The sequence below is a fragment of the Poecilia formosa genome, unplaced genomic scaffold (assembly GCF_000485575.1).
Source record: "Poecilia formosa unplaced genomic scaffold, Poecilia_formosa-5.1.2 Scaffold28, whole genome shotgun sequence".
In the NCBI taxonomy this organism is placed as follows: Eukaryota; Metazoa; Chordata; class Actinopteri; order Cyprinodontiformes; family Poeciliidae; genus Poecilia; species Poecilia formosa.
In genome coordinates, this window is record NW_006799967.1 from 3271699 (window position 1) to 3291617 (window position 19919).

Below are 19919 nucleotides of genomic sequence, written 5' to 3' on the forward strand. Positions count from 1 at the left end.
GTTTATTAATTTAAAAAACTGAAAACTATAATTTCTTTCCCACTTTCCGATTTTGCGTAAGTTTGTTTTAATCTATCACATAAAATCCCAATGCAGTACATTAAAGGCAGTGGTTATGTTGTAACATAACCACTGCCTTTAATGTATTGCATTGCAAGCTGCTTTATCAGTAATAGCGCAGGGAAAACCGTTTGTGCAAATGGTAGGTTTATGCTGTAATTGCAAAGTGATGAAGGTCATTATAAAAGATGAAGCTGTCATTGACCAAAGGTGTTGCTTAGCAATGATCTTCCTCACTGGCTTCATATTTTGTGTCTGACCATCTGTTCACTGCACAGTTTATGTTTTCAGTTGATAAATTTCTCAAAATTTAATGACGGTATCCTCACTCTGCCACCGCTTCGCTGACAACCAATCAGCAATATTTCTGTTTCGGTGCCTCCAGTGGAAAGAGGAAAGCCTCACAGAACGTCTAAAGTATTAAAATCATGAGCCCGTTCCAGAACCGTTTTGATATAATGCGATGCTGTCGATGAGTGTGAGCAGGGCTCCACAGCCCAAAAATCAGCTGAATATTGTCTGAAGTCAATGGGTGAATATGTTTTTAGTAGGCTTAGGGAAGCACAGCTTAGGCTATGAAACTCCCAATATGTTCCAGAGAGTGGAGTTTTGATGGTGTACACCTTCACCAAGTAAAGGACTTTTCAGCAAACCCTGATTTACAAATGAGTCCACACATTAAGTTTTCCACCGGGTGATGTGTTTACATTAGTTTATTTACACTGCTTAGCCAGCATGGCCCATGTCCACTAACATTATCACCAAGGAACATCCCGAAATGTCACACTTAATCTTAACCTCACTCACGAAGCAAATGGTGCATGTTCATTTTAAGTTCAAAAAGTGTAAGAATGTTTAACACTTGTTTATATTTTTTAAAATGGTCACAAACAAAGCAGACACAAATGGGGAAAATAAAAAGGAACGATTGTTTCCTCTTACTCTGAGCTGTCAATGGATAGAGGTTTTAGGCAACAGCTACAGTGTCTGTGGCAGACTGTTTCTTTTTTTATTTACTTACTTTTTGCAGTGGCTGCATTATGTAGAAATCAGAAGGGTTTTCACCATAATGGTACGAATAATGCCGGCTTTCAATGAAGCGAAACCCACATCGAAAACGGCATATTTGAAGAGCAAATCTTCATTTTAGAGAACTTTTGATGGACTTAGTTTTTGGTGAATTTGTAACGGTGTGTTGCAATTTCTCTGGCTTGCACTTATTTTGTGCAAAACCAACAGTGATCCCACCCACCAATGTTTTCTTGGAACACCTTGTGTTCTGCTACTGATGTAGGTGTTTGATTGATTTTTGGGGGGCCCACACTGTGCATGACTGACAACTAACACTGCACATAAACCCAGAGCGCATCACCAGAGTTCAGATCTAAATGCTGTCAGAAACCTGATGTTTACAGACGAACTAAATCCAATCTGACAGAGCCAGATGTGCAAATCTGGGTGAGACGTATCACAAAAGTAAAAAAGGAAGTTCTACAGAGTAATGTCTTGGATATATTGAAAACAAGTCACTTTTCAAACAATAATAATAATAAAAAAAATGTTAATTGTGGTAATGTGACAGATTTTTCCCTCCATCAAGCTGGAGCTAGCCTGGACACTTCAGCTCTAAATAACATTGAAACTGATAACTTAATCAATATAGACTCTTAACATCAGAGGTCTGTCCCTCAATGTAATAAAATGAAAAGATGAAGAACATGGTGTTGCATTTTCATCGTATCACCCATATCCGCGGTGTGCTTTGCAACATCACACACACACACACACACACAAGATGGATTATTTAAGACACACAATTCAGCATATTTTGGAGCCGGCATCCCGCGAGGACGTAAAAGTCAGAATATATGAGCTTTCACAGCATTAGCTTCTGCCTTTTTGTTTGTGATCTGCCACTTCAATTCTCTATACCACCCCTGAAGTGGTCTTTTGAGAGGAAAAGTAAATCAGAACCAGCACTTCTGTGTGTTTTCAGAAACCGTTATATTCGATGGGAGCCGTAGCGTCAACTTTTCTCTTTAACTTTAGATGGCTTTGCAACTTACTGGAGCCTGGACGAAAACAAGCTCTTTTACAGGCCGAATCCAAAGCCCAGACGATCAAAAGTCGGTGCTCAATATGGCTTTGTGGCTTCGTGAAACAGAGGAGAGCGGTGCAGTTTTTTTAAAATTAAATGCTGATCTAAGTTAGGTACAAGATGAAACCTTTTTTTTTTTTTTAAACTGTTACATGAGATGTCGGATCGTCACACTAATGCAAGATTTTATTTCTCTGCTGCTTAGAGTGAGTGGGAAGAAAGCAAGCAAACTGTTTTACTAATGCATTTCTCTGACTGACAGTCGGGCATCATCGCTTTAAAGAAATGTAACTCAGTCGTCCCCCAGGAGCTTGTGCGAGCTATCACTCAAATCAGGAGCTGAAAAGCTACAGCAGTACAGCAATAATCTGATTTCACACATGCTAATCTCCGCGAGGACAACAGAAGCACTAGGAATCTGGGTTTTTTACGTACCTGGCATGTTTATAGGCGATAATATCAGCAGCAGTGGTGTCTCTCTTTTTCACCCTTAAATGCGATGCCCCGTAAATGACAGAAGTAAAACAACAGCTGTTGGCTTTGTAAACAAGCCAACCTCCGCACGGTTATTTATACATCTGTACATCTTTCCGTTCCCTCGCTTTATCACTCTTTCTGCCCCAAACGGCTCTCTCCATCTCATTTGAGCAGACAACCACCCTTTCCGAGGTCTCACCCTCCAGCTTTTATCTTCCCTCAATCTTCCACTTCTCCTCATAGCCATCTCACCCCCTGCCCCCCTTCTGCCCTCCTGCTTAAAGTCTCAGAGATCTGACCCAGTTAAGGGATGTTGCACGGCTCTGGCGGAGGGACTGTGTCTTGCGTGTGGCCCTGTGTGCAGGTTTAATACGACCGAGGTCTGGAAGCAAGTCTGGTATCACTGGCTGCCTGACTCTCCCCTAATTAGACTTGTTAGCCGCCTCTTGGCTAATGACGTCTAAATTGCTTGCAGATTTCTTGTGTATCTTCTGTCTCTTCTCGATCTCGATGTTCCCGTCTCTTTCTCTCTCCGTCTTCCGCGCATAGACACTCTGATTGTGTCTGTTCATCAGACTACCTATGTGTGTCTTGCTGTATTCTACATCCTTTTGACTGCACCTGTTCTCCCCAGTCACCTTGACTTTGTTTTGGGCGTCCTTGGCTTCCTTCTGTGCAGCGCTCTCAAAAGCTTCCAAAGCCTTTATGTCTTCCCGTCTTTGAAAGGCATATTTCCTTTGTGTTACAGTTTTTTTCACTGTCAGTTTTTGTCTGAACCGTCTCTAGACGGAGTTGTCAGAACTGTTTCATGGGACGTTCTTGGCGCAGTTTACACATAAAATCTGAGTACATTTTATTGTTCTTTCAGTATTCTTTGTGTTTAATTAGACTAAAATTAAAGCTTTTTATCATTTTTGTAACAGAACTTGCCAGGTTTAAAAATGAGCTGAAAGCAACACAGAACTATGGCGTATATCAGAGGTCCACCACAGGAGGTTTCAGATGCAACCCTGATCCAACACACCTGAATCAAATGAATAGCTCGATAGCAGGCCTTCGCCAAATGTGGGTGGCGTGCTGAAGAGGTAACTCAATAATGTGATTCAGCTGTGTTGGACCAGGTATGTATGTAAACCTGCAGGACAGTCGATATCCAGGACTAGAGTTGAAAACCCCAACTGGAAAACACTCTCATCAAAATCATAATACAGAGAAAGGAAATATGGATTATAATTAGCTTTAGTGCAGCAGCCAGTTGCAAAAAGAAAAATCAGGAATCAAAAAACATCTTTTGCTAAAAGCTCAAAAGAACATGAACCTATAATTTCAAAATATAAACATTGCTCCGACTTTCATGTTATTTTACAGTCAGGTATTCAGATGCTTATGTGACTGATGGAAAATTCAAAACGTCCAGTGTCTGAACATGGCAGGATTGTTGGGCTGCACAAGCAAGATGAAAATGAAAGCCTTCCCTAAAACCCTTCATGCAAACTAATGACCAAGCACCCAAAGAGCAAGGCTGAGAGACCTGAAGGAGTATTGGAGACTGACTATTTCATTCAACATGCATTCAAATGAGGGCCGAAGAGTTGCATCTTGTATAAACATGACGAGTAAAAACTTTTGTATGTAGTAGTTTTCATCATATTGGTGAGCATAATGTCTCACGTGCTGGTCAGGTCTGATATTTTGGTTTTTTTGTCAACGGTTTCATTCGTGGCAGCAGCTTCTGATCTTTCTTTTAGCCATCTTCTACCTGTATCCTGAACTTCTGTGCTGAACAGAACTGAGATTCACAAATGAAAGGTAGATGGCACGGTGTGCAGATGGTGTGTTTTCATACGTTTCGATGTAACGTCGGCTCACAATGTGATGTTGCAGCCACTCTGGTCTGGTTCAGTCTGGTCTGGTTATCCAGAGGCACTGAAAACTTTGTCCGTCACATTTGGTAAGAACGGACTGTGTAATTTTTCACCTCTTAAGTCATTTCCGAATTCACCAGTGTCCCTATTTTAATGATTCGCACTCACACTATATTTCACAATGTGGGGAATTTGAATGGTTCATTTCTTTTTCTTCTGGTAGCAGAGCGAATGAACGGTAATTTAGATGTTTTGAAGGTTAGGGTAATTTTAACAAAATCAACAGCATTTTTGTTTTTGATTAACCTGGCAAAATCAAATGTGAAGGATAAACTGTCTAAAAAAATTTAGAAGAGACTAAAAAAAAAAAAAAGCTGAGGTCACAAAGTGAAAATGAATGGAAGAAACAGCAATCCAAATGCTTATGTGCTGTTATTTTGTAAAATTATTGGACGGGACAGTTTATTTTCAAAAAACTTTTATTTGATTTAATAATCTGAAAATATTGTATGAGTTTATGAGGTAGGAATTCATAAGTTTGTTACTTCTTCCTACTCCTTTTCGAGCATGTTAAGATGATGGCTGTACAAAAATATGTGCCTTTTGCACTCCTGGTTCATGTGTGTGATATTATATTTCTATCATGTTCGAAGTAAATGTATAAATAAATAAAACTCATGTTTGGATTAACCTATAATCTGCATGAATGTCATTTTGGGTCTTGATAATTTGTATGAACCTTTCTTTTTTTCCTTCATTGGATGATAATATCCCGACCCCACTGAGGGACAAGGGTGTAAAGAAAATGGATGGATGGATGAATGATAATACAACATACTGCTTTTTCTTTTTTTTTTACAAGTTATGACAAATTATAAATACAGACTTAAATAATCATGTAAGCATCTGACCACACCTGTAAAGATAACAGGAAAAAGACCAAACTTTGCTTGAGATTTCTTTTGAATTGCACAACAATCAGGTATAACATTATGACCACTGACAGGTGAAGTGAAAAAGAGACTTTATCTCTTTATCATGGCCCCTCTTAGTGAGTGGAATTTATTGGGCAGCGATAAACACTCTGTGTTCTCACGGTTCAAGTGGCCTTGCTTTTAAAATGTATAGATTTTTCTCTTTTACGTATTCTCTGCTCTAGTGGCCTTTATATAGCAGCTACCAGACAGGAAAGTGGGTTATAAGAAAGGAGTGTGAAGTGTAGCAACGGTTATCTGGCCAGGCCTCGAACCTGTCGAGGGCTAGAGCCGCCACACGCGTGTCATGCTTTATCCCTGCGCCACCGCAACACCCAAATTTATGGATTAGAGTGAGTTTTATTGGGATGTGGAGATGACTGGATGAGCTTGTCTGTAAAGCCGCAGCTCCTCTGGGGTATTCCTGATCTGGGGTTAATATCTTTTAAAAAATTTTCCAAGGAGCTAAATGGGGAGAGCTGGAGGCAGTCAAGTTTTGTGGATGCATGTGGGTAACAAAGGCTGACCCGTGTAACAGACAAGCTACTGTAGATGAACTTACTAAAGACATAAATTCTTGTTCTGATAGACAGGTGTCAAAATGCTTAGTTCTTTGCATTTCTCAGCACATACGGGTGCAGAGCTGTAGACTACTTGTGCGCATGCTGACCCCTGGAAGCTCAGACAGCAACAATATATACGCCTGTTGTAGAGAGTTTATTTTTTTCTTTCTTCATCTGCTGGAGTAGATGGTTTTACCACAACACAGTCAAAGGCTTTAATACAGAACACTGCAGGAGAATCCTCCTGCCAGCACCCATTATAAACTACAGTGACTCTAAAGAAAGTCTGACTGATTGAGTTTCAACAACATTCAGCTCCACTTCAAGATTCATAAAGTAAGTTTGAGTAGAACTGAACTGAACAATGTTCCCGGCAAATAAGCAAGTGATTAAGGAACAGCTTAAGGAGTTGAACTAGTTTAAGGAGTTGACAAACTCGCCCGTTCCCAATCCCATTAGTCGTTTTTGAAAATCACAGGACAAATAGGTCTGATCCATGTAGAACATGAAATATTTGCTGCAAACATGTTGCCAGATGCCATGACAGACTTTCAGAAGTCTAGTGGTGCCCACACAATTTGCTTTACTCCACAATTTACTTTACTGAGTTCTGTTGGCAGCAAAGGGGGAGCCAATACATCCTTGGACAGGTAGTCATATTATTATATAGAATAAACAATATGAACTGCCCTGTTGCTAAAAAAAACAACAACAAAAAAGTGCTATATAAATAAAAATTGTGTTTAAAAAAAAGTGTATTTTAGCTTCCAATGTTCCCTGGATACACATTGTTGCTGTTTTGAACTGGAGAAAAACACATTCTTCATCACAGAGTCTAAGGAATTATTGTCGTGTTCACACACATATTGTTTTTTTGGGATGTTTGAATATTCGCCTGCCCTCAGTGCTGTGTGAATGACGAATGAGAGTTGAATATGGAACATGGTGTCCTCTGAGTCAGGCATCAAACATGCCTTATGTCCTTTGGTATCTTGTGTTGAACGGCATAAGCTGCCTGTCAGAGGAAAGGAAGCCAGTTAAAATTAGCCTTTCTTTTTTCAAAACGACGATTAGAGTTGCATGTCATGTTCTGACAGCCCACTGGCTTTCTTATAAGAAATTAAGCAGGAAGTAAACAAACTGCGCGAGCTCTCCACGAATCTATAAGTTTGGGTCAAGGGGAGAGCTATCAAGGAAAGTTGATTAGATACCCCTGTTCATCATTTGTCACCAGGCGGGAGGACCAACCTGCTGTTTCTTCTATCAGAATCCTAATTGCTGTATAATTACCTAACGGCTCGTATCATCCTGCAGGGCGGGCCCACAGACAAAAGCTGGGATGGAGTTTATTCACCGGCTGCTGGGGAAAACCGCCGCCAATGGTGCTTCATAATCATGATTTATTAACACTCTCTGGGTTGTGTCGGTTCTATTTGCTGTAGTGTAACACAACAGATTGGAAATGTTAATATTTGTTGTGGAACAAGCAGATTGCGATCTCGGCCGAGCTCCGGCGCTGTGGGGTGGATGAAGTCAAACATATGTCCCTTAGATTCAAAAGAGCGACGCACGTTCAAATGCACATGTACAGTGCTGATTTCAGGATGGGCTAGATATGCCTCTGCACAGCATGTACGCCGTAGTAATTGCACATAACCCATCCATAAAATTGGGCATAGGCCATAATTCACAAATCCAAGAGTGGGTTTTGGAGAGGGGGAAGAGATGATTGTATAGATAGAACAGAGACACTCAATTTTCTCTGCAGCGTACCCTGCATGCGAGTGCTCATTAATCACTTAAACAAATGAAACACGTGACGTTCCCAGCACACTGCTGGATATTGAGTGCCAGGATGCAGCGTTACAGCTTCTCTGTTTAAGCCAATAACATGGTTCTTTGGTTGAGTGTCTATGGTCTGCGACACCGTTTTTGTTCTCCGTGATCCTGCTGCATTGAATTTAAGATTACATTTAAGGAACTATTTTCGGAATGCAGTTCCCATTCGCAGGGATCTTGACTCCGCGTCTTTTATAAGTTGGAGAGCATAAACGGCTTTGTGCGGCCGACTGAGTATCGCTTTTCAAGTTTGAAGACGTCCAAATTATCCTTCATTCTGACGACTTCTTGGGCTCGTTGTGTAAAGTTTTCCTTGTCTAAACTAATTGCGTCAAGAGAAAGGTCAGAACCTTTTCAGATCAGCAATCTTTGACAGTGTGACTGCAAGCCACGACAGGCAGACGGAGTGCGTGCATTGTTTATCTGGCTGTTTATTTTTGTGCGAAATAAGAGCGCTGGTTGAGAGGAGATAAGTAAAGCGTGGCGAATGGGATCAGCAATAGAAATTACATGGGGAGATTCAATGCAGACTGACTACATCTGTCTGTTTTTCTGCTCTTTCTCGCTTCATTTTACCCTCACTGTCGCTCCTCATATCCCACACTGATGCAGCCTTGGCATCTTAAGGGCTAAGCCTTGAACAAACACGGCCCACCAGAGAGATTAAAGGCTGAATAAACTGGTGCCAGAGCCAGCTTCACTGTGCATGAACTCTTCTGACTCAAGTTTGTCCCCAAGACTTTTTAGACTAATGAGCTTTGAGGACTTGAGATGGCATTTCAGCAGCGTTCCGAGAGTTGCTCGCACTCGTTTTCCCCGTTTTGCTCCAAATAGTTCCTTTTTGTTGGAAAGCACTGCCTCTGAATGTTTCATATTTCAGCTGAACATTCAAATATGTATGCCGATGAACAAGTTGGCCGTTGTTTACAAGCGTCACTGTGTAAGACATGTTGTGTGATGGCCTTTACAACCTAGACTTGAATATATTTTTGCAATAGGAGCCTCCAGTGATCCATTTTCCTCTGCAAAGCCAGGATAAACTAAGGAGGACTTCGGTGTTCTGACTTCTGCTGACATATTGCAGTGGGTGTGACATTTAGCTATGCAAAATAACTCAACATTATTCAAAAATTTGGCCTTGCGCAAATGTCAGAGACCAAAAACAACCACGTGCTGTTATGCAATAGAAGAAACAACAAAAATACCTTTTTTTTTACTTGCTTCAGAAGAAGATATTTAGGTACCATAGTCTGAACACAAATATCTGTGATTGTATGAATCCAAATTTTAAGGATAAGGATGTTTAAGAATGGGATCAGAACATTGGATTTATGTTAGTGCAATATATCTCTATAAGGATTAACCCCACAGGGAAATTAGATGTTATTGTAACAGTTATCTAAGTTTCTTTGGGCTTTATAAAAGGCAAGAAAGAACTTAGTTTTTACGGCTGATTCATCCCATTCTTAACCACTAGAAAGCAATGGAGATTAGGTTTCCAGCTAACAGCTATTAAGAACAAAGTTTAGACCAAAGTGAATTTCTAAAAAGTAACAGCAACTTCCATAGCAAAAGGGTCAAAGCAGTTCATACAAAACATTTTTTTTTAATCCTGGTATGGATAAGAAGCTCTTTGGTTTTTAAATGGATTAGGTTTCGCTGCGCACCCCAATCTAATGTGAAAATAATCCGCAAATGTAACAGAAGTTAAAATAGATCACATATGTGTGAAAAGCTATGATGTTTTTGATATTCAAGTTGCTTTAACAGAACAAAGATCTGATTTATTTATTTATTTTTTATTTTTTTGCCTACCTCTGATTGCTTAGTCGAAAACTAATCTCCACATTGAAGCCATGGAAAGATTCATCTGCAGCAAGTAAGATACTAGCAACTTATAACCTCTTAACAGATCCTCCATTTAGAGAGTTTAGCCTTGAAGTGACACTGATTAAGTTGATTCTCCACAATTAACTAATTAATAGTTATGTGAGGGCTGATAATTTCTCTTCATGCCTCCGAGTTTAATTCTAGTGGAAATGAAACTGAAAACGAGGCGTCAGAGAAAACAAACGTGTGACGCTCTGAAGGCTCCAGTGTCGTTTTGGAGAAATTTGTTGCTAAATCCAGAAAGATCACAAAGAATAAAACTGCACTCTGTAGCTACTAAGTGACATGTTAAATGTTTTAGACTCCCATGCTTGTAGTTAAGTTGAAGAATGCATCAGAATTATTAAACACAGTCTGCGTATCTGCGGCTTGTTTGAACAGCTTCATGAGGGAGTTACCGTTTAATTAGACCAAAATGCATCATTTACAACGCCCTCCTTTAAGAACGAGCTGACCCAGAGATTTAGCGAGACAACATGAGCTACAGCCACCGCTGCCAGCTCTCCCCTGCCTGATACCCGGGGGCCTTGACTGTAATAATTTGGCCGACAGCCTCTATACACAAAACAGGAATTGATGCATTTATTTTCCACAGTCACACTATGACAAAACAGATTTCCCCTGTCATCTGTATTTCACACATTATGTATCGGCTTGAACAAAACATACTGCCCTATGTGTTTTTTTTGTTTGTTTTTTTGTTTTGTTTTTTGGTTAGGTTATTTTTTTCAGCAGCCTCCCCCCCTGTTCTCCTCAGCAGTCCGTTTAGAGCTCAATGAGGAGCCGCATGTGCAATCGCAGAATATTTGTGTTAAATCTGACAGCAGCAGTGCCGTGAAACAGTTCAGCAGCAGATTAAACCCGGCCTTTTGCCCTTGAGCCTCCAGGGAGGCATGCCAAATTTCCTTTTTCTGCATCTCTTTTTCTGATTTATTTCCTCCTTTCCTTCATTAAAACAGCCTGTTCCCATGCATCGGTAAATAGATTTTATTGGCCTGCAGCTTTTTTTACTGTTTATGGAGGGATACAGAAGATGAGAGCTGGAATAGCTTATAGTTTACAGCTTACAGTCCGTGGTGCCATTTTCTTACATGATACTGCAAAGGAAATGGAGGGAAAAAGTAATCATATTTACAACTCTTTTTTCCCTTCTTTTTTTATTTCTTCTAAGCATTCGTGTCATTGGGGCAAAATGGGAAAAAAAATGCGTAAATCATTCTCATGACTCAATGTCGTCAGGCGTTGCTTTGAAACCCATATGACGCGTTTATCAAAAGCCCCACATGATGCCTATTTTTCCCTGAACAACCTCCCAAGATGGTGCAGAGTGACGTGCGCCGATTTGTTTCAGAAAATACATCTGACAATTTTAGAGGAAAACCAAAAGATGAGAGCTGTGATCCTCTCTTAAACAAAAACACATTTCTCCTTCTTCCTCTCCCCTCACTCTACTTCCTCTGTCTGGTGTTAAAGCCATTATAAGCCATCGCAAACACTGATAACGGCTATCTTTTGAGAAGTCACTTATGGCTCTTTGAGTGAGAGAAAAACTGAATGATTGTCTAGCATGAACCAACCCAGGGAGCTGAGAGATATGCTGAGTCTGTGTGTCTTTGCCTGTTTGTATCGCTGGAGGCATAGCCGAAATCATTTTTACAGGGTACACAGCAGCGCCACGATGTATACTCTCTGCCCCAGTAACAATTTCTTCTCAAATGTCAAATAAAACTGTTAAACAACAAATTGTCCAAAGCTCCACTTTGAAAGACGAGAAGAAAGTCCTACTGCTAGAAATCAAAACAGTAATCACATACTTTTGTAAGGGAGGTGGTACTGTGAAGCTAATATCATTTAAAAATGCACTCTAAAAGTCCAGAAGATTGAAAATGTATTGTACCCACGACTGAAGACAGAAGTATACACATACTGCACATTTCTCGCAGTAGTTCGCTGTAAATTTGACCCATTCCTCCTGACAGAAAGGGTTCAACTGGTCTGCAGGCCATCTTGTTTGTACAGACCTTATCAGCTCTGCCCCAATTTTTTTTTATTGATCTGAGTTTTGTGATAGAAACTCCAAAAATATTGACTCTGTTGACCGTAAGCCACATAGCAACTCAATGGCCTGCTTGCTATGAGTCATTGTCCATTCGAAAGTCCCATTTAGCCATGAGCTTCAACTTCCTGGTTGCCGTTGCAACATGTGGCTCCAATATTTCCTGACACTCATTTTCCCCATCATGTGATCTATCCTACAGCAAAACAGCCCCATAACATGATCTTACCACTTCTGTACTTCACAATTGGAATGGAATGGTGTTTACTCAAGTTTACTAGGAGTTTGTCCTGTTGCAAGTCGAACCCCCTGCTTCGTCTGTCTCAGTGTGTCCTTAGGCGAAGTTCTCAACCCACCTTGCCTGCTGGTGGTGATCAGAGGGCCCGAGGCACAGCAGCCTCGATTCTGTCAGACCGCCCCAGGGCAGCTGTGGCTACGATGTAGCAACTTACCGCCATCAGTGGGAATGACTGAATGTAGCTTAACTCGCTTTGAAGTCCTCTGGACTTGATAAAGTGCTGTGCAAGTAGAGGGCATTTATTATTGAGCATTTACCCATTGCTAGCTTAGAAAACAATGGTCATTATGGTCTGACACTTGAGCTTTAGTTTCATCAGACCTCATCTCATGTCTCTAAAAGTTAGTCTTTTTCCAGCTGTAAAGGAGTTATTTCGCTGTGGAAAATACTGGCACTATCTTACCAGGCAGTAGCATCATTTTTTTTTAATTATTATTATTAATTCTACCTGACATAAAACAGGATGAGTTTAGGCTGATTTAAAGTCAGACAATGACAATAAAAAAATGTATATCTCTTGCTATAGAGTGTATGTAAACTTCCAGTTTTGCTTTTATATACAACTGACCCTGTATGTGCTCTAGTATAGCTTTATGTCTTGTCTAAAGCCATCACTCAGTCTCGCATTCTAGTGTATCCTCCTGTAAGACACTTAACTAATGAAATGGGTGTGGATTTATGTAGCCAGAGCTCAACAGGGGGAAGGTGTGCAGGTAAGAAAGAGGCTATGTGGGAAGAAAAGGAAGCTCTTTGGAAGTGTGATCTGTATGTGAAGATGGCTCCTGAGCAAAACTTCAGCTCGCTTGTTTCCTACGCGGAAATATCGTTTTCCCCATCACAGAATGGATGAGCGGAGTTCAGGCAGAGGAGCAGAGCGCGCTCACGTGCGGCTGAAATGGAAAGAGCACAAGACGGGAGAGGGGGGCGCGAGGAGAATACCGGGATTCATAATGTGAGGATTCATAATGTGAGGATTCATAATGTGGTGCTTCCGAAGGGAGATTCAAAGAAATCCCAATTCATTAGCACTAAATGAATGCTCATTGATTCATTAATAAAATTATTCTTCGGAGACATTACGAAAGGAAGGCGGTTTGCATGGCGATGGGGAAATACAGCGCGAGGAGGCATCCGGCAATTCAGCGACATTTTGTGATGCATGGCGTTAGCTTTTCCGAGGAGCCTGTGGAATGATAATGGCATCGAGGAGGCCCTCGGTGGCTCTGCTGCCTCATATCGCACTCAGTCATCTTCACACACAGTAAAGTCAGCACATTTCTGCTGCCATTAAATTTACTATGGCTCATTGGGGATTGACAGTGCACGCCACCACTGTCATTGTATGCCTTATGAAATTCAAGAAAGACTCACTTTCTTTGTACTGGGAACAATCGTTATTGCTAAATACCGGCTTCAAAGTGCTGGCATTTTACGCTTGAATGTTATTTATTATGCAGCTCACCTCATCAAAAGACTAATAATTTCTAGCCAGAAGCCGGGCACTTGAAGAGGCGAACGGATAATTGTTGCTCCCTCCGTCGTAGATGTGGGATCATTTTTAGCTTTTCAGGCATTATTCCGTCTTAAACGTTTGACTTTTAATTTAGCTCCGTGTAGCGACAGCAGCGACCTCAAACAAGAGAAGAGAGTTTCAACGGTGACGTGAGCTGACTTGAAAATCCACAGCAAAGAGCATCTCACCTATGCACACAGTGGGCAAGGGGGGGAATGATGAGAAAGTTTAATGAGACCCCAGTTAAGTCACACAGCTACAGATTATTTGCAATGCACCGCAATCTTATTGGCACGTTCTTTAGAGAATCAAAACTCAATTACTGCTATCAATGTGTGGCAAAGTCATTTGACAGGTTATTAAATTTTAGAGCTCATTCCAGCTATTTTATGTCCTCTGCTTTCAAACATTTTGTGTGTGCAAACAGAATGAAATGATGCTTTCGGTACAGCAGCTCGCCGTCCCTCCCAAGCAAATGTTTGTGACCGACCAACACGAAGCAGTTCGCACAGAAGTTATTGTAAGCAGAAGAAAATCGACACAAGTTTCCAAACATTTTCCCAAACAAAAATCTGGACAGATGCATTTTGGATTAATCCGCTCTGATACCACTAAATCCTTTGGGAGATTACCGGCTTTACACAACTAAGGACTGAAATTTCTTTCAGTTTTTCCTGTGCAAAATAGCTCAACGTCAGTCACGTTGAATGGAAGATTAATAATTTTGTCACAGATTTTCAATTGCGTTTACTGCAGGTACGGACAATGAATGCGTCAGTCTAATGCACAAAGTCACAGTAAATTAGGTAAAATACAGCAGAACGTCTTGCAAAGTGTTGCACTTTTGTAGCCACTTGAATCTAGCAGTCTGCAGCAGCAACATGCAGGCATCATGCAGTCTGTTGCAATAAATCACCCATTTGTAGAAATGTTATACCTGTGATTCACTCAATTGATATGCAAAATATGTAAATGGATATTTGTCAGGTGAAATGAACTGTTCTTTTTTTCTAGTGATTCAGAACAGTCTTGACAAAAGTTCAAGACTGTGCTGTCCTGAGTGATGAGCCACCTTGCCCACATTAAAATCTGTCTCTGATTGTTATGTAACATATGGTTAAAAAGTTCAAGGGCTGTAAATACCTTGCAAAACATTATATTAATATAAATGGTAACCTTAGAAATAAGTTTTTACAGCTTGCAGGAAAACTCATCAACTTTCGCATGTGAAAAGTAGTCTCTTCCTTGTCATAGCGAATCTTTACTGCTTCAACTCAACTAGGTCATTACCCACAGTTGGCTTTAAGCGCGTTTGTGGGCCTGATTATGGGCTCGGATGCTGGGCCACTGTGGGTCACCGAACAGCCACAGAAGTTTGCACAGCCCGACCATCCGGCGCATCTTTCTACACTACACTCGCATCGAATCGCTGCTGTGGATATCCTGGCAGGTCTGCGTCATGCTGTATCACTCAGCGGCTGGTGTATCTTAATAGATTTAAAATGTAGCAGGTCGACAGGAAAAAAAAAAATCACTCTGTAAATTGAATAGGATGCATCTGGGGCTTCGATGTGTATGCAAGTGTAAATCAACACATGTTGTACATTTAAAGTCGTTTATAGCTGAAAGCTGATTTTTTTTTCTTCTTTTTTTTTCTACTGAATTTCAAAACAACAGTTTGTTCTTAGGACATCATAGAATTGGCAATCCCCCCCCTCGTGGTGGGGGAATTGCTTTGCTTCTTGAAGGTCTTTCGGACTGCATTTGGCTCACATATTTCCCAAAGCAATTATAGTCGGGGTGAATTTAGTTGTCTTCTGCTCTCCATGGTGTGCTGTAGGGAATGTTTTATTTATTTATTTTCCTTTTTCTAAAGCAGAATATGGACTGTACTGTTTGCTTTTTTGGCCAGAGACACAGCGCCCTCTGCTGGCATGGAGAGGGGGAGTAAAAAAAACATTTTCTGGTAATTCATGAGCAGGTGTTCCTGTGTGATACAAACGTGCAACTCCTCTTTGTGTTACAGGGGTGTGCGAGTGCTTGGATTTCACCGGTGGGACGACCTGTGAGCGCTGCCTGGATGGTTACTATGGCAACGCTTTGATTGGCACTCGTGGTGATTGTCAGGCCTGCCCCTGCCCGGGCCTCAGCAGCTGCGCCCAGATTGCAGAGACCGGACAGGTGGTCTGCACCAGCTGCCCTGCAGGACAGACAGGTGACAGGAGATTCCTGCAATTTAAGATGATGCGCACGGACAGTCGACAAAGTAAACAAGGAGCTTTGTGACAAGATTCAAACCACGTCTCCACAAATCGGCTTGTTGCCGAGAAGACTGTCATTTTTTAAGTCGGTTCATTTGCTTTTCCCGTCACCGCGGAGGGCCACCTGTGATTCAGGCACATTTAATCAGCGGATTTAATTTAATTAGAACATAGTCTAATGTTACACGAAAATGACCTCCAGTGCTGCCATCAAAGTCCCTCTCTCACCTCCTTTGCCTCTCGTTGTGCGTGTGCAGGCGTGCGCTGTCAGATATGTGAAGATGGCTACTACGGCGACCCCCTGGGAACGTCGGGGACGGCTCGCCCCTGCGCAAGGTGCACCTGCAACGGAAATGTGGATGTCAACGCCGTGGGAGTCTGTGACCACTTCACCGGGCGATGCCTGAAGTGCCTCGGGCACACAGAGGGCGACCAGTGCCAGCGCTGCAAGCAGGGTTTTTATGGCGACGCCCTGAACCAAACGGCCAGACAGAAGTGCAGACGTGAGTCACTAAGAAAACATTTAAAAAAATGATTTCTTTTAATTATTTAATATGTGAAGAGTTTGTCTTTTTTTTTAACAGAAGAGTGCCAATTACAAGTTTACACACACTTATCATAGATAAAATTATTAATTTGCCTTTCGAATCCCTTCTTTTCTTAGAATTGACTTCAAATTTTAAGATAATTTAGAAAACAAATGTGAAATAGAATAGATGTGAAAATAGCAGGTGTACTCCAATGCACACAGGATCAAAATCATATGCATACTCTCAAAAACATACATCCCCCTGCAGGAATTTATGAAAAACGAGCCCTTAGAAAACTGCTGAAGCTTGGTCATTCCAGAAATATGGTATCAGTTATTCCAAAACTTGCTTGGTTGAGATCATTAGATTGATGGAACATCCGACTACATTCAAAGTTTGGACTTAGGCAAACGCATCAATCCTTGTCTTGACTTCTCCAGAAAAGATTAAACTTTTTTATGTGGAAAAATTTCAGTCATGCTTGGAGCAGTTTGGAGCAGGGAGTTCTTTCTTAGTTGACACCGACTCAGTATGTTGTGATGCTAAACTTACAATGAACAATGGACAGCGTGGACGATCACGCTGATGTTCCAGGATCTCAGGCGTAAGCTTTAGTAGTTCCCGATTTGTTTAGCAACAGCATATCCTGTAGGAATGCGTGATATGCATCGGCACTAACATCTAAATCGGCCAATATTAGTCGTATTTAATACAACAGTGTCAGTTTGATCAATTCAACTGGGCCAATATTACCAACTAATATTTCTTTCCATCTTTCTGCAAATTTTTTTTTCTGGGGAAGGATGTTGGTCACAAGGTGTTTGTTTGATCATGTGACAGTGATAGTGATGCAGCACAGGATTATGGGGAACTGAAGCAGAGAACCAGTGGTGAAGTCAGCAGGTCGGTTGTTTTTTGTTTTTTTTTCAAAGTGTTGAAAGGGCAGTAAAACATAAATAAAATAGACATAAATAGGCAATATTAATATTGGATATTGCCCCAAATTTTCATCTCAGTGCATACCTTTCTAAAGGTTGACTCTGTGCCTTATAACCAACCCGTTTAAACAAGCTATGTGGTTTTAATTGTACAATTGGTCAAATATTCAACTTTGTTTTTGGCTACAAAGAACAAGTAGTTTCCCTGCAACTTGACAAAATACATTTATACATATATTTTTTGTGTTATGTGTGTATAGTTCTGACTTTGAGTGGTTCAGAGAAAAATCCGCTAAACGTTTCATACTGCCCTTGCAAAAATATCTGAAATCCTGTCCATGTTGCAGATTTATGGTAAATGAACTTACAACTATCCACAGGGATGTACAAAGTTACAACTGTGAGTGTGCCTGGTGTAGAACCGTGAAAGATATCAAAGTCCTCACAAACTCAGTTTCTAAATGTTTTAAAGAAAACTGTGAGAAGAATTTTGTCATAAATTAAGACTTTTGAACATGTCGGTTATCTGTTTTTTTTTACCCCACAACTCCTCAAGAAAAAGAAGTTCCCATCACACTGCAGTAGAAGGTTTATAAAGTTTTACTTCTTATATAATCAGTGGTGCTGGGATTCAGGTATTTCTCTCGACAGGAATGCAGGAATATCTATTTGAAGCGTTCACTTTGGGTGTATGGGTGTGGGTGCACACTTTTTTTTTTTCCAGGTTACAAAAAAGGCAAAAGTTTCAAATGAGATGAGCAAATGGCTCAGAGTTGGATCACTTAAAAAAAAAAGTCCTTGAATTGTTAAAAGGTAAAAAAGAGAAAATCAGTGACTGAACTTTAAATAAAGTTACAAAGGCAGGAAACGACCCAAAGTGCCACAGTAGAGGTGTTCATTCTTCCACTTTCATATTCCTTTTTCCTATTTTTCTCCTACCTGTAATCCCCAGTTGAATTTATCCGGCAGAACAATGTTGCAGAGGGATGCTTGAATTTCCATGCTCCTGTCTGTCATTTTATCTAATTCTCCCTCCAGCACTCAAATCAGATAAAACTAATAACTTATCCCATACGAAAATGAGACGCACGCAGATTTAAGCTGTCAACAATATAACATTATCTTTACGTTAACAATTAAAATGCTTTATTTGTTCTTCCCCAGCATGTCGCTGCAGCGCTGCGGGAACCTCGGGGCCTGTCGACGAATGCCACCCCGCGACAGGAAATTGCCGTTGCCTCGCTCATGTGACCGGGCGAGATTGCAGCCACTGTGAAGTCGGCTTCTTCGACCTTCAGCCTGGCATTGGATGCGAAAGGTAAATGGATTCCCACCGCATCTGAGAGAAGGTCTGTATGAGAGATTATGCACTGAGCCCGCCATTGAGATATCGTCCTGCCTTCACCAGGTGTAAGTGTAACCCGGTCGGCTCGCTGTCGATGGCCTGCCATCCAGCCACTGGGGAGTGCTTGTGTCGCGCGGGAGTGGAGGGGACCCTGTGCGGCTCCTGCCGTGTGGGCTTTTTTGGATTCTCCTCACAAGGCTGCAGAGGTACGCTACCTTACATCAGGCACTGCAGCTGCCCCCTATGCCCTTGTCTAATACGTTCAATACAGATCACACTTGAAAGCTTTCTCTAACTCGTGAATTGTTTACCCTCGCCTCCCGACTCCCCTTCTCGTCTAAACCCGCTTCGTCCAGCCTGTAACTGTGACCCGATGGGCTCCGCTTCCATGCAGTGTCGCGGCGATGGCACCTGCCAGTGTCGCCGCGGCTTCGTGGGTCACAAGTGCGACAAATGTGAGCTGAATTATTTCTATGACCGAGCCACTCACCAGTGTGAGGAGTGTCCGGTTTGCTACGGCCTCGTCAAAGAACATGTGAGTATCTGTAGTTGAAGGATCCTTTCTGTGCTGATCACTCTGCTGAAGGAATGTAGTGAATTTCAAATGCGGTTTTAATGGAAAGGGTTCAGATCCAGGTTTGGGTTCTGTCTGCATGGCGCTTACATGTTCTGCCAGAGTTTCTGTGCAGGTTCTCTCCATGTACTCTGACTTCTTCCCACAGGTTGAAAACATGACTGTTAGGTTAATTAGTGTAACTGTTTTCAGTGACTTTTCACTTTTTCACATGCAACAAATAGCATGTGCTCTTTATTTTCACTTCATGTGAGCTCTGTAAAGTTGTGGAATCTCCATGCAACAGAACATATTCAGTATCTATTTAGTTTATATTTATTTTAATAATGCATTTTGTTGGTGTATAGTTGTTTATATTGACTTTCCAGATATTTTCATATACATTGGGGCATATTTAGCTACTGTTCTGCTGTAACAAGTGAATTTCCCCACTGTGGGATTAAAAAAGGCATGGCATTACCAAATTCTACTGTAAATTACCTGATTTCTCTCTGTTTGTTTGCTTCATCTATCTCCATTTTTCCTAATGTCTCATTTTGGGTTTTCGATTTTGTCTTAAACACTTGGTTGCCGCACTGATGTATATAAATAGGTTTCACACCTACATGGCGTTTCTTGCCTTCTTGCTTTCACGAGGT

The 19919-nt window shown here is 41.2% G+C and overlaps 1 protein-coding gene across 1 annotated transcript in view; it reads left to right on the forward strand.

Moving 5' to 3' along the window:
- lamc3 (laminin, gamma 3) overlaps positions 1 to 19919 on the forward strand; it is a 124881-nt gene that overhangs the window by 86893 nt on the left and 18069 nt on the right. Inside the window, exons 13-17 of the mRNA XM_007548924.2 lie at positions 15660 to 15848; positions 16152 to 16397; positions 18527 to 18680; positions 18771 to 18913; positions 19064 to 19242. Of these exons, the coding sequence (XP_007548986.1) occupies positions 15660 to 15848; positions 16152 to 16397; positions 18527 to 18680; positions 18771 to 18913; positions 19064 to 19242 (911 nt within the window). The remainder of the gene's footprint in view (positions 1 to 15659; positions 15849 to 16151; positions 16398 to 18526; positions 18681 to 18770; positions 18914 to 19063; positions 19243 to 19919) is intronic.